The sequence below is a fragment of the Nothobranchius furzeri genome, chromosome 11 (assembly GCF_043380555.1).
Source record: "Nothobranchius furzeri strain GRZ-AD chromosome 11, NfurGRZ-RIMD1, whole genome shotgun sequence".
Taxonomy (NCBI): Eukaryota; Metazoa; Chordata; class Actinopteri; order Cyprinodontiformes; family Nothobranchiidae; genus Nothobranchius; species Nothobranchius furzeri.
This window is the reverse complement of record NC_091751.1, coordinates 66,644,824-66,659,034: the sequence shown is the minus strand read 5'-3', so window position 1 is coordinate 66,659,034 and position 14,211 is coordinate 66,644,824. Positions and strand designations below refer to the sequence as shown.

Genomic DNA, 14,211 nt, shown 5'->3' with positions numbered 1-14,211 from the left:
CTCCATTGGCTCCCCATCCATCTCCGGATAAAGTTTAAGATCCTGGTTTTTGTTGTTAAATCCCTCCATAACTTAGCACCTGGCTACTTGTCTGAGCTCATTCACCCATATGTCCCTACAAGATCCCTCCGATCAGCTGACCAGCACCTCCTACATGTCCCTAGCTCTCGCTGTAAGTCCCGCGGGGAGCGCGCCTTTTCAGTTTGTGCACCAAAGCTCTGGAACCACTTGCCCCTCCCGATCAGACTCTCTTCCTCTCTTTCCCTTTTTAAGTCTCGTTTAAAAACTCACTTTTATTCTCTGGCTTTTAATTCTGTCTAACTTATTCCCTTTCTCCTTTTCTTTTCGAGTTGGATTACTTGATTTTAATGGATTTAGTTTTTATTTTTGATTGTTTTTATTGTGTGTTTTTGTTCAGCACTTTGGTCGGCTCTCATGCCGTGTTTAAATGTGCTATATAAATAAAATTGGTATGGTATGGTATAAATCTCAAAGTACGTGACTAACGTGGTTGAAGCACCTCATTACTTTTCATTTAAATTGCAGTACAACATACAGTGGGGCAAAAAAGTATTTAGTCAGCCACCGATTGTGCAAGTTCTCCCACTTAAAATGATGACAGAGGTCAGTAATTTTCATCATAGGTACACTTCAACTGTGAGAGACAGAATGTGAAAAAAAATCCATGAATTCACATGGCAGGATTTTTAAAGAATTTATTTGTAAATCAGGGTGGAAAATAAGTATTTGGTCTCTTCAAACAAGGAAAATCTCTGGCTCTCACAGACCTGTAACGTCTTCTTTAAGAAGCTTTTCTGTCCTCCACTCATTACCTGTATTAATGGCACCTGTTTGAACACATTATCTGTATAAAAGACACCTGTCCACAGCCTCAAACAGTCAGACTCCAAACTCCACTATGGCCAAGACCAAAGGGCTTTCGAAGGACACCAGGAAAAGAATTGTAGACCTGCACCAGACTGGGAAGAGTGAATATACAATTGGCAGGCAGCTTGGTGTGAAAAAATCAACTGTGGGAGCAATTATCAGAAAATGGAAGACATACAAGACCACTGATAATCTCCCTCGATCTGGGGCTCCACGCAAGATCTCATCCCGTGGGGTCAAAATGATCATGAGAACGGTGAGCAAGAATCCCAGAAAAGAATCCCAGAACCACACGGCGGGACCTGGTGAATGACCTGCAGAGAGCTGGGACCACAGTAACAAAGGTCACCATCAGTAACACACTACAATGGCAGGGAATCAAATCCTGCAGTGCCAGATGTGTTCCGCTGCTGAAGCCAGTGCATGCCCAGGCCCGTCTGAAGTTTGCCAGAGAGCACATGGATGATACAGCAGAGGATTGGGAGAATGTCATGTGGTCATGAAACCAAAGTAGAACTTTTTGGTATAAACTCAACTCGTCTTGTTTGGAGGAAGAAGAATACTGAGTTGCATCCCAAGAACACCATACCTACTGTGAAGCATGGGGGTGGGAACATCATGCTTTGGGGCTGTTTTTCTGCTAAGGGGACAGGACGACTGATCCGTGTTAAGGACAGAATGAATGGGGCCATGTATCGTGAGATTCTGAGCCAAAACCTCCTTCCATCAGTGAGAGCTTTGAAGATGAAACGTGGCTGGGTCTTCCACCACGACAATGATCCCAAACACACCGCCCGGGCAACAAAGGAGTGGCTCCATAAGAAGCATTTGAAAGTCCTGGAGTGGCCTAGCCAGTCTCCAGACCTCAACCCCATAGAAAATCTGTGGAGGGAGTTGAAAGTCCCAAAACATCACTGCTCTCGAGAAGATCTGCATGGAGGAATGGGCCAAAATACCAGCTACTGTGTGTGCAAACCTGGTAAAGACCTATAGTAATCGTTTGACCTCTGTTATTGCCAACAAAGGTTATGTTACAAAGTATTGAGTTGAATTTTTGTTATTGACCAAATACTTATTTTCCACCCTGATTTACAAATAAATTCTTTAAAAATCCTGCCATGTGAATTCATGGATTTATTTTCACATTCTGTCTCTCACAGTTGAAGTGTACCTATGATGAAAATTACTGACCTCTGTCATCATTTTAAGTGGGAGAACTTGCACTATCGGTGGCTGACTAAATACTTTTTTGCCCCACTGTATGTGCGATCCAGGGCGTAAGGCAACGCAAATTAGAAAATAGCAATTTTTGCCCCGTTGACTTGAATTCATTTTTTCGTTCTTCCGGGGACCCGTGAGCCGACCAGAAAGGGAGGAGACTTAGGCTTCCTATAGTGGGTGTGTTGGTCCACCTTGACACCAAGTTGACTTGTGTGGAGCGGGTCCCAAAAAACAAAAAAGCAGTCGGTTCAGTATGGATAACACAGATGTAAACACCCAGCCCAGACCCAGCTGATCCGGATGGAAACGAGCTTTATGGTCGAGTCACACCAGTCAAACGTGGCAAACCTCATTCCGTTATCAGCAAAAGCTTTGATGTCAGTTTCTTTGTCCTAATACAGACTCTCAGGAACTCATAAGCTCTCTTTTTATAATTGCTCCATTAGAGTCTCCCTCTAACATCTTCTGCCCGGAAACATAAAAATGACTTGTGATGAGGACTCATGCTTGGACAGCTGCCCGCTTCACTCCGGTTTTCTATTGCTGACAGAAAAAACGATCAGAAGATGCAAAACTGCTGTGTCTTCAACAGTAAGCATGTTGTTATTAACCTCTGTCAGGTTTGGACCTCTTTGTTCTGAACCTGCTTTCATTGCCTGTATGAACTCCCTCTGTGAATTTGGCGTTATAAGAACTAAAGGTTATTGTAGAGCTGAGCTTAGAAGTTGACCTACGTGCATTTTTAACTTGTAAGGATATAATAAAACCGTTCTTTATTCATTATGTAATACTTTTTTCTTTTTTATAATCAAGAATTTGGATCACTAGTTTCACTGGTGGACTTTCTCCTACACAGACGAGGTTTGTGCCTAAAGAGCAAGTCACCCCCCTACCTAAGTCCACCCACGTTTCCTGTTTGAAAAGCAGTGGTGGCTGGTGAATTATAATAATTAATTTGTGAGCCGCATTTTTGCAAGTCATTTTTCATATGTGCTTATCACATATCACCACTAGGGGGTGTCAAATTACCATTCTTTTGCATCACACAAATTGAACCCACAAATTGAACCTGATGGACCTGATACTAGGTCCACGAGCAGTTACGGCAACAAAGTTGTTCCAAAACATGCTTAATTTTCACTAATATATACAAACTGCACATGTGTGTAACGGGAAGAGGCTCATCTAAATGGTAGAACCCATGGTTTTTACCTCAGTGCCCTGGGACCACTAAATGAAAAGCAAAACAAAGCTAATTTAATGAAGTCAAAAGTGTAATTTCAGTCTTCCTTTGTTGGTTTATGGTCATAATCTGTGTTATGGTAAAAAAAAAATCCACTTGGTTCATGTCAATGTCCCTTCGTCCCACTGAGCTGATTCTGACTCTTTTATGGCTTTTGTTTACCTACTGGAAAGTGTTTATAAGTCTCCTACACCACATTCTGAAAATTTTCAGTACTCCATAATAAAAATACACCTCAATGTGTACTCAGCTGTAGAGCCCTGCACTGAAGCCCTAGGCCCGAAGCCCGGCCCAACGGCCCGAGGGCCGGGCTTCGGGCCAACGACTGTGTAATTACCTCGGACACGGGCCGGGCCGGGCACCTTTATGTTTAATCGAATTCATAAAAAAAACCTGAAACACTTAAACGCAGTAGTACCTGCCTGCTTCTCACGCACAGACACCCGTTAGCTCAGTGAAGGTCTGTGTGGTTTATAAATGCGCCTATATAAACGAATTTTCAAACTGCTGATTGAAACATGTGCCCCTATTCTAATCAGTGTTCCTAACGACTTTTTGACCCCCCTCAACGACTTTTTTTCCAAAAAGCGCCTAGCGACAAACCTAGCGACATTTCTCAGGACCCGTTGCTACTTTCTGTAGAAATAGATATTCCCCACAGATTAGCAGCAAATAAACCATTTACAGTCTGAACCGTTCTTCCGGGAGTAAGGAAAGAGAACGATAATCTGCACATGTGCACGAGGACTGACCAATCATAAACCGTTTTCGGCCGGTCTGATTCGCCGACACGGTACAGTTGCAGTTGTAGTTGAGTCCGCCGATTTACCTCTACTGCTGCTGCAGGCTCACGCTTCTACTAGAGACGGCGCGGGCATCAACCTGCGATCTCTGGTTCTGCAGCCGTCAGACACTTTGGCTTTTCCTGCATTTAGCAAATAAAGTCAACGGGAGTTTCAACTACCGTCCCGTTTACACACGCAGCTCTGTGGCTCATCTGAATTTCCTTCAGTGACGCAGGGATGGTTATACCATGAGACACCCGCTCCCTTTTGCTCGGTGCGCCGTTATTATCACGGTTCTGGGGTTTGGGTACTTTTACACACAGAACCTGGTTGTCGTCGTCTTCCTCCGCTTATCCGGGTCCGGGTCCGGGTCACGGGGACAGCATCCCAACTAGGGAGCTCCAGACCGTCCTCTCCCCGGCCACCTCCACCAGCTCCTCCGGCAGGACCCCAAGGCGTTCCCGGACCAGATTGGAGATGTAATCTCTCCAACGTGTCCTGGGTCGACCCGGGGGCCTCCTGCCGGCAGGACATGCCCAAAAAACCTCCCCAGAGAGGCATCCAGGAGGCATCCTGACCAGATGCCCAAACCACCTCAACTGACTCCTTTCGATCCGGAGGAGCAGCGGTTCTACTCCGAGTCCCTCCCGAATGTCCGAACTCCTCACCCTATCTCTAAGGCTGAGCCCGGCCACCCTACGGAGGAAACTCATTTCGACCGCTTGTATCCGCGATCTCGTTCTTTCGGTCATTACCCAAAGCTCATGACCATAGGTGAGGATTGGGACGTAGATCGACCGGTAAATCGAGAGCCTGCCTTTCTGGCTCAGCTCCCTCTTCCCCACGACAGATCGGCTCAGCGTCCGCATCACTGCAGACGCCGAACCAATCCGCCTGTCGGTCTCCCGATCCCTCCTACCCTCACTCGTGAACAAGACCCCGAGATACTTAAACTCCTCCACGTGAGGTAGGACCTCTCTCCCGACCCGGAGGTGGCAAGCCACCCTTTTCCGGTCGAGAACCATGGTCTCAGATTTGGAGGTGCTGATCCTCATCCCAACAACTGTGTTAATTTATTAATTTGAAATTTTCCCTTTGCTTTTACTCAAGTTGTCTTTGTCTGGTTTGTAACACCTGAGAAAAAAAAGGTTCCAGACTCCTTTGTGATGTCCTCCTGTTGTTTTCAGCCTCTAGGTGTGTTCAGTCACACGTTGCCATCAGTTCCCCTTTGACTCTTCTTTTTAGGCAGTTTCATAACCAGGGGCGGATTTAGGACTGAAGAAGATCCGGGGCTTAAGACACACGCGCACACACTCGCGCACGCACGCATGCGCGCACACACGTGACACGCACTAGTCAACATCATATATATATATATATATATATATATATATATATATATATATATATATATATATATATCTTGTACCACATAATGTTTAATCTGAAGCTACATATTCAGCATATTCAGGGCAGAGTATTGTTCCTGTTAGTGTTTAGTGTGAGATGATAGTAAATATTCCCTTTCTTTCTCCAACAACTTTACCTGATAAGCTAACTTTAGGCAAACCAGCAGCACAACAAATATTTTCAAATAAGACTCACAAACCTGAGTCAACACCAGTCTCATCAGAGCTGGGGTTCTGTCGTTGTACTTTTGGTCTAAAAACATCCTTATGTCCATCTTCACTCATGCGTTTCAGACAGAGAGTGTAGAAGAAGCCGGCTGCTGAAGGGCTTCTCTTCAGTGGTGGAGGCTCAGGCAGGCTGTATGCCGACTGAGTGGCCTAGTGGCAGAGTGTCCGTCCTGAGATCGGGAGATCAGGGGTTCGACTCCTGGTCGGGTCATACCAAAGACTTTGAGAAAAATGTGACCCAATGCCTCCCTGCTTGACACTCAGCATTAAGAGGTTGGATTGGGGGGTTAAACCACCAAATAGTCCCTGAGCTATTTTGACCCAGGGGATGGGTCAAATGCGGAGAATAAATTTCACCACACACCTGTGTGTGACGACTAAATGGGACTTTACAAACTACTGCCAGCTGCGCTCTCTCTGTTGGACTTTGGTACTGCATGTTACTTCCGCGATTTAGATCCGGGGCTTATCATGAAAGATCCGGGGCTTCAGCCCAAGTAGCCGGGCCTAACGCCGCCCCTGTTCATAACCATTCAAACACCTAATGGTCTAGTCTAGTTGTTAAACAGCCCACATGACCCAGCCGACCCACAGACTGGCCAGGGCTCACACTTGGATTGTGTAAAAAAAGAAAAAGCCTTTAGGAGCCTAACACTCCAGATCCACAATCGGAACTAAAGAATCCTTTTGAACGAGACGTGAAATGCTTTCAGGAAACAAGGAAACTCATCCTGGTGTGTTTTTGTTCAGGCTGTTGGGATTTTCTTCACTCTGATATCCAATAATCAACAACAATAATCAATCAACATGACGTAGTGCTGTGTGTGTGTGTGCGCGTGTGCGTGTGCGTGTCTGTCTGTGTGTGTGTGTATAGTTATGATGTGATGCCATTGCCACTCCCTGCTGTTTGCCGTGGTCTAACGTCCACGTTCCGTTTAGGCTCAGGTAAATGAGATGGTTCTCTCATTTCCTTTCAACAATGTGCCTGATTTAACTTAGGGCTGAAGGAAAGGGCTGCTGTCGCTGCTGGTCGTAGTGGAGAGGCTGCTGCTCTGTCGGATGCTGAGGAACCGGAACCAACTCCAGAAGGTACCACATACACACACACACACACACACACACACACACACACACACACACACACTGCTGCTCTCAGTATTTCACAAATGGCAAATCATTAAAACCTCACTCAATAGTTCCGTAACTGCGCTGCTCTGGGTGGCTGCATGTTGGAGTAGCTCTGCTGACCAGATGTAAGTTTAGCCTTTTCTTGGTCATTTTTTCTTCTAGTTTCTCAAGAAAAACTGAATTTTTTGGACATTTTACTCTTCTATTTCTGGTGCTGTGAAGCTTGGAGGATATTTACTGCTATTTTTTTCTTCACTTTTTTCACTTTTTGAACATTTGTTATGATGCGTAACCATGGCAACAAGCCGGTTTACAGTCGGGAGCAGCTGATTAACATTGGAAAGGCTGAAATAACACCTCAACTGAAGGCACAAATCCCAAATGAGCTAAAACGCGAGAAGCGTGGGTGCAGAGCGGGAGCAAAACGGAGACAGAGAAAGAGGAAATTCAAACCAGTCTTCAGTCAGAGGCTTCTTCAGTTTGGCTGCAACACTGACCGCTAATGGAGATCCTTCCTGCCAACAGCTATTGTAATATACAACAACTCTTTGATGACTTGATTATTATTATTATTCTGAGCTACTACAGCAATCCATTTCCCTCTGGGATTAATAAAGTATTTTTGAATTGAATTGAAGTGAATTGAATAAATAATTTACAAAATGAGGTCTAGTGCACAAACTAAAGCCCCACAAGGCAGCACATGTGTTAACCACCGTCAGTAACTCAGACTTTACATTTTCTACATTACAACTCAATAAAACAGGAGTGAACTTGAATATCTGCTGATCCACGTAATAAAATGGAAATCTGACTTTTAGAGTTTTTGTGTCGGCAATTCTCCTTCTGACCAGCAGGTGTCACTAATGAAAACAGCAGAAATGGCTGCGGAGGAGTTGAGCACTGAAATTCAATTCAAATTCAATTCAAACATACTTTATTAATCCCAGAGGGAAACTGATTGCTGTAGTAGCTCAGAATAATAATAATAATCAAGTCATCAAAGAGTTGTTGTATATTACAACGGCTGTTGGCAGGAAGGATCTCCAGTAGCGGTCAGTATTGCAGCCAAACTGAAGAAGCCTCTGACTGAAGACACTCTTCCGTTGTCGGACAGTCTTGTGAAGAGAACGCTCAGGGTTGTCCATCATTTTCTTGATTCTCTGGAGAATCCTTCTTTGCATTTTCTCCTCCAGTGGTCCCGAACCTGCCGAAACTCTGGCTGAGTCCTCGAAAGGGCTTGGAGTTCCTCCATCTTGTTGGCCAGTGATCTCACATTGCCCATTATGATCGATGGGAGAGATGGTGTGAATCTCCTCTTTCTCTGTCTCCGTTTTGCTCCCGCTCTGCACCCACGCTTCTTGCGTTTTAGCTCATTTGGGATTGGTGGCTTCAGTTGAGGTATTATTTCAGCCTTTCCAATGTTAATCAGCTGCTCCCGATTGTAAACCAGCTTGTTGCCATGGTTACGCATCATAACAAATGCTCAAAAAGTGAAAAAAACTAAAACATAGCAGTAAAAATCCTCCAATCTTCACAGCACCAGAAACAGAAAAGTAAAATGTCCAAAAAATACAGTTTGTCTTGAGAAACTAGAAGAAAAAATGCCCAAGAAAAGGCAAAACTTACATCTGGTCAACAGAGCTACTCCAACATGCAGCCACCCACAGCAGCCTCTCCCGTTTAGCCGTGTTCCACTGTAGAAGAGATTCTTCGCTTATTTGTTAAATTATATTTTATGTGTAGAGACGATGCAGCGATCATCAGTCCTGCATGAGGACAGAACTGCTGTACCGAACTGTCACAAGCACAGTGTACACGTGTGCGTTCCCTAATCAGAGCAAGGGCTAGGGCTGCTTTCTGACTCCAGCAGTCACCCAGTGAGAGGCAGCGGACGCCCTCGACTGGTTTCCACTCCATCACAGGGATACACAGAAACCAGCAGCCAGTCACACCCTCATAAACACCTGTGGAGTACCAGTTTGCTTCCAACATGCAGCTGATCTCTCAATAACAACCCAATCCAACATGTTCACTTCACTCAATCATTAATATGTAAATAAAATATGTGAAACACACCATTAACCAACATGGTTCATCTGCCGGCTCTTTACTTTCCATCTTTTAAGTGGCGACACGTTTAGAGATCCCTGAAGAAGCGACGATTAAAATGGCTCCTAAGGCTTTTCTAGACTAGTACAGCTGGTTTGCTTGAGTTTGCTCAGAGGAAAGCGTGTGGTCATAACACCAAATAGACCAGCTAAGCTCTCCACTAATTATTTAATCACACCTGGACGTTGTTTTAATATCCGCCATCATATAATTGAATATTTCTATCCCTCAGCTGTTATTGAGCCTGACCCTGAGCCTGTGGAAGATGTGGTAGAAGCTGCTGTGGCAGGGGACACTGCTGCTGCACCACCAGGTGTGTGTGTGTGTGTGTGTGTGTGTGTGTGTGTGTGTGTGTGTGTGTGTGTGTGTGTGTGTGTGTGTGTGTGTGTGTGTGTGTGTGTGTGTGTGTGTGTGTGTGTGTGTGTGTGTGTGTGTGTGTGTGTGTGTATATATATATAAAACACAGAGGGCTTTATTTTACGAAAACACCTGAAACGTTTCCAAGTTTGTGGTTTATTGAGTTGTAAGTATTCATGGTTTCTTTTTTATTATTTCCTTTGTGTTGCTGACTAATTTACTCACCTTAAAACTCTGATTAGGTGAAAAAGCGTGTGAAAAGCTATTTATTTATTTTCCCAAATATGAATGATTTAGATGTTATTTACCGACAGTAACGTTAGATCAAGTGCAATCGAACCATTTAGTTCACCGTAATCGTATTTTAAATATATATTATTTAGTAAAAAAAAATCAGTTTTTACTTTGATAATAAACTGTTTTTGTTTACAAAATGGCCCAAAAAGCAAATTTTATCAAGATTTCATCCATCAGAGCAGCAATATTGTGGAACATTAGTTTATCTAGGTATTTAACCTAAAGGACTTCCTGTACAAACATTTGTTTTCTGATCCAGAACTTGAGCCCGAATTTGTTGCTGAGCCTGAGTTGGAAGCATCTGAGCCAGAACCCGAAGCTGAACCAGAACCAGTGGAGGATGCTGAGGTTGGTCCAGACCACCATGATTGTGTTTAAATCCTCAGGAACTTTGCTCCATCACAAACATCAGCTTGTTTCAGCGCTCGTTGCATCGCTGCTCCATACTCTGCGCCTCCAAGGCTGCGTGTGCGGAGTACGGTGTTCTTTCACATTTTTGAAAGAAAACAAAAACACTGTTTTCACTAATCAAACTACAGTTTTAAACATCACGATATATATGTTTACCAGATTCTGCTAACACTGTAGCAGAATCTGGTCCAGGCGTAGAGAGTTGAGGTCAGCGGTTCCTAATCTTCTGTCCATGAAGATCCCTCGGCTGTGTGGTAACCTCACCATCTCCGCACAAAATATTGTAGAAGAAGAAGAAATGGTCTTTTGTATAGCGCCTTTCAAGATAAAAATCACTAGGTGCTTCTACACTCACCTAAAGGATTATTAGGAACACCTATTCAACTTCCCCTTAATGCAATTATCTAATCAACCAATCACATGGCAGTTGCTTCAGTGCATTTAGGGGCGTGGTCCTGGTCAAGACAACTTCCTGAACTCCAAACTGAATGTCAGAATGAGAAAGAAAGCTGATTTAAGCAAATTTGAACGTGGCATGGTTGTTGGTGCCAGACGGACCAGTGTCGGTACAAGATCTGCTCGGATGCAATTTGGGATTTGGTTCATTTGCATTTGGGATGTGCTGGAGAAAGGTTTGCACGGTGGTGGGACCAGTCATCGATGGAAGATCTTAGTGATAAATGATTGGATGGAATTTAACGCCTCAGAGGATATAATGTGGAAACTGTCGATGCTGATTGGCTCTGTATTTTGTCAGGTGATTGAGGAAGATCCAGAAGTGCTGGAGGAGGAGCTTCCTATTGAGGAGGAGGAGCTTCCTCTTGAGGAGGAGGAGCTTCCTATTGAGGAGGAGGAGCTTCCTCTTGAGGAGGACCATCCCACTGTGGAGGAGGAGGAGCTTGCTGCTGTGGAGGAGGTGTGTTGATGTTTGGCATTATAACATGTTACAATGGTTTCCTTTTTAATAGCAGCATCTATGACATCACTGATGACATTTACCACATACGACATTCGGTGCACTCACATCTGGGTCGGCCCGGCCCAGCACTGGTAGGTTAATTGTGCTGACATCTGGGTGAGAGTTTCTGTGCTCAGCCGACCGTTATTTTTGGACCTGCTCCCTGGTGGCCAGCTAGGTGTGGAGCCAACCCAACACACCCACTACTGACTGACTGAAGTTGGTGTGGGTAGAATCAGCCAGCGGTGGATCACATGCGTGATTCATTATCAGTCTGGATGCAGTGGAGTAAACATCTTCTGTGACTGCTGTTCGGAAGAGAAGAAAGTATCGTTTCTGTAGCGCCTCTCAAGATAAAAATCACGAGGCGCTTCACAAAAACAAAAAATGTAAAAATATTAAAAAGCATTTAGAAAATGTTTAAAAGTATATTTAAAATGAGCAAAAATAGGCAATTGTGATTAAAAAATGTTAAAGAGAGAGAGTGAACAGGAAAGAGGGAAATCAGTGGATCCTGAGGAAGGTGGAATAGGTGGGGAGAGCAGAATAAAGAGAGAGAGGTGAAGAAGGTCATACAAAAGCCAGCTTGAACAAGTGAGTCTTCAGCTGCTTTTTAAAGGAGACCACTGAGTCCACTGATCTCAGGCTCAGGGGGAGAGAGGTCCAGAGTCTGGGGGCCACGGCAGCAAATGATCTGTCACCTTTGGTCTTTAGCCTGGTGCTGCACAACCAGTAGGCTTTGATCACTGGACCTCAGGGACCTGCTGGGGGTGTAGGGACTAAGAAGATCACCAATGTAAGATGGTGCTTGTCCATGTAAGGCCCTATAGACCAGAACCAGGATCTTGAAATGAACCCTGAAGTTGACTGGCAGCCAGTGAAGCTGGAGGAGAAGCGGGGTGATGTGGGTGTGTTTGGAGGACTTGGTCAGAAGCCGAGCACAGGCGTTCTGAACCACCTGTAGACGGTTCAGGGAGGTTCTGCTCAGACACGTGAAAAGAGAGTTACAGTAGTCTAAGCGTGAGGAGATGAAGGTGTGGAGAACTGTCTCAAGTTCAGAGCGGGACAGAATGGGACTCAGCTTAGCAACGTTCCTGAGATGGAAGAAGGAAGAGCCAACAAGAGAACTGACATGAGAATCCAGGGTGAGAGCCGGGTCAAAGGTCACGCCAAGATTCCTGACGGAAGGTTTGGTGTGAGAAGCAAGCTGACCAAGAGAGTCTCTGACTTTGGGAACCAGCTTGTCTGGGGCACAGATGAGGATCTCAGTCTTATCTTCATTCAGCTGAAGAAAGCTCCCACCATCCAGGTTTTGATAGAGTCTAAGCAGGTGTGTAACAGCTGCAGCTTAGACATCTCATGGGGCTTAAAGGAGATGTACAGTTGGATGTCATCTGCATAAAGATGGTAGGAGATTCCTTTGAAGGAGCTCAGGATGTGCTGAAGAGGAAGCAGATAGAGGAGGAAGAGCAGAGGCCCCAGCACAGAACCTTGTGGGACACCATGGGTAAGAGAGGTGGTGGAGGACCTAAACTAGAAGACGGCCACAGAAAAGGAGCGCTCAGAGAGTTAAGAGGAGAACCACTCCAGAGCAGATCCTGATAGGCCTACCCAGTCTCTCAGCCTCTCCAGCTGCTCCAGCTGCGGGAGTGTGAGGACAGACTGCTGTGAGAGGAGCCCACGGCAGCACCCATGCTCATTGAGAGTAAGAAGCTGTGTGCTTCATGTCAGAGTCTTCAAAAGCAACACTGCTCATGACCGCCTTTGTTTACCGACTCAAGGAGAACACCACGGACTACTCCACGTATCTTTTGCCCCGCCCACCTGTTTGGAGACCTCTGCGTTCCTGAAAGAGCTGTGCGAACCAAGCCTGGCCATGCAGCGGCGGGCCAGTCCAGATGTGAATGCCCCATTAAATCTCTATCAGAACCATCGGTACCAGAGCCCTGCATTCCTTATCCCAGTTCTTTTTCTGAGATGAAAGAATAAAAAGTTGTTAATTCTTTTTTAATTTTTTTTATGGGAATATCTGGTGATTATTTAGAGTTCATGCTAAAATGTTTGACCTTTGTCCCTCCACTTGCTTTCTAGTTTTTTAACACTTGGTTGTAGAAGTTCTGACATTGATTTGGGTGTTTCAGGTTGAGGACACGCCAGCAGATGAAGGAGTGGAGGAGTCTGCAGCAGGACTCGACGCTGCAGCTGAGGAGCTTGTTGATGAAGCAAAGGTGGACACCAAGCTAGACATAGTCGAAGAGACCATAGAGGAGCAGAGCGTGCATTCTGAAGATGCTGTTGAGCAGCCAGCTGAAGAGGAGGTTGTTGCTGCTGAGGCTGGTACACTGGCAGAAGAAGGTGGAACTGCTGAAGAGTTCTTAGAGGAAGCAGCAGCAGAAGAGCCAGTTCCTTCAGAGGAAGCTGCTGAAGCAGAGGGAGCCCCGGAAGAAACTGCTACAGCAGAGGAACCAGAGGAGGTGGAAGAAGACGCTTTCTCTGAAGAGCTTGAAAAAGAGCTGGCTTCCACAGAAGAGGTAGATCTAGATGTTGCAGAAGAAGAAGAACCTTTAGAAGAAGATGCAGAGGTGGAAACGCACTCCGTAAACATAGAACACGAATGGGAGCATTCAGAAGAAACCGCTGAAGAGCTAATGGAGGAGGAGGAAATACCTGCAGAGGAGGACGCAGATGCAGTAGAGACAGAAGCTGCTCAGGAAGAAGAACTGGAGGATCAAAGAGAACCAGGTGAGAGAATAGAGAATATTGAGTTAGAAGTTTGAGTCATCCTGAAACGGAACCCTAAAGGAGACGTACAAAACTCATCCTTTGCATCCATTTGTGCCACCATGTGGGTCTCTGTCTCTATAAACACTAATCATGAAAAAAACCTGTCCAGCCATTTTCTGTCTGTTTGCTTTTAGGAGTTGTGTGCCTAAAACAAGCTGTTTCAAAAAGCCCTAATTTGTGATGTCACAATAGGGGAAAGTAGAGTAGAGCCACCTCTCCTGTTGCTGCTGGAGGAGCGACGGCTCTGCTAAAAGCCCTTCCCAGATATCTGAGCTCCTCACCTCATAGCAGCAAATCAGGGCATGGGTGGGCGTGGCCACCAACAGCCCTGAAATGGCTCATTCTGGAAGGTACTGAAACTGTCAAGAATAAAACTGCTGAAGAGGGATG

At 45.2% G+C, this 14,211-nt stretch overlaps 1 protein-coding gene across 5 annotated transcripts in view; it reads left to right on the top strand.

Annotated features, from left to right (window-relative positions):
- asph (aspartate beta-hydroxylase) overlaps positions 1 to 14,211 on the top strand; it is a 33,840-nt gene that overhangs the window by 18,261 nt on the left and 1,368 nt on the right. For 4 of the 5 annotated variants that reach the window (XM_015957598.3, XM_015957596.3, XM_054745094.2 and 1 more), the window contains 5 exons: positions 6,774 to 6,863; positions 9,247 to 9,327; positions 9,928 to 10,016; positions 10,837 to 10,995; positions 13,179 to 13,779. In XM_015957598.3, coding sequence (XP_015813084.1) covers positions 6,774 to 6,863; positions 9,247 to 9,327; positions 9,928 to 10,016; positions 10,837 to 10,995; positions 13,179 to 13,779 — 1,020 coding nt within the window. Of the gene's footprint in view, positions 1 to 2,477; positions 2,701 to 6,773; positions 6,864 to 9,246; positions 9,328 to 9,927; positions 10,017 to 10,836; positions 10,996 to 13,178; positions 13,780 to 14,211 lie in introns of those variants that run through there. The other variant, XM_015957599.3, reaches the window with a different exon arrangement.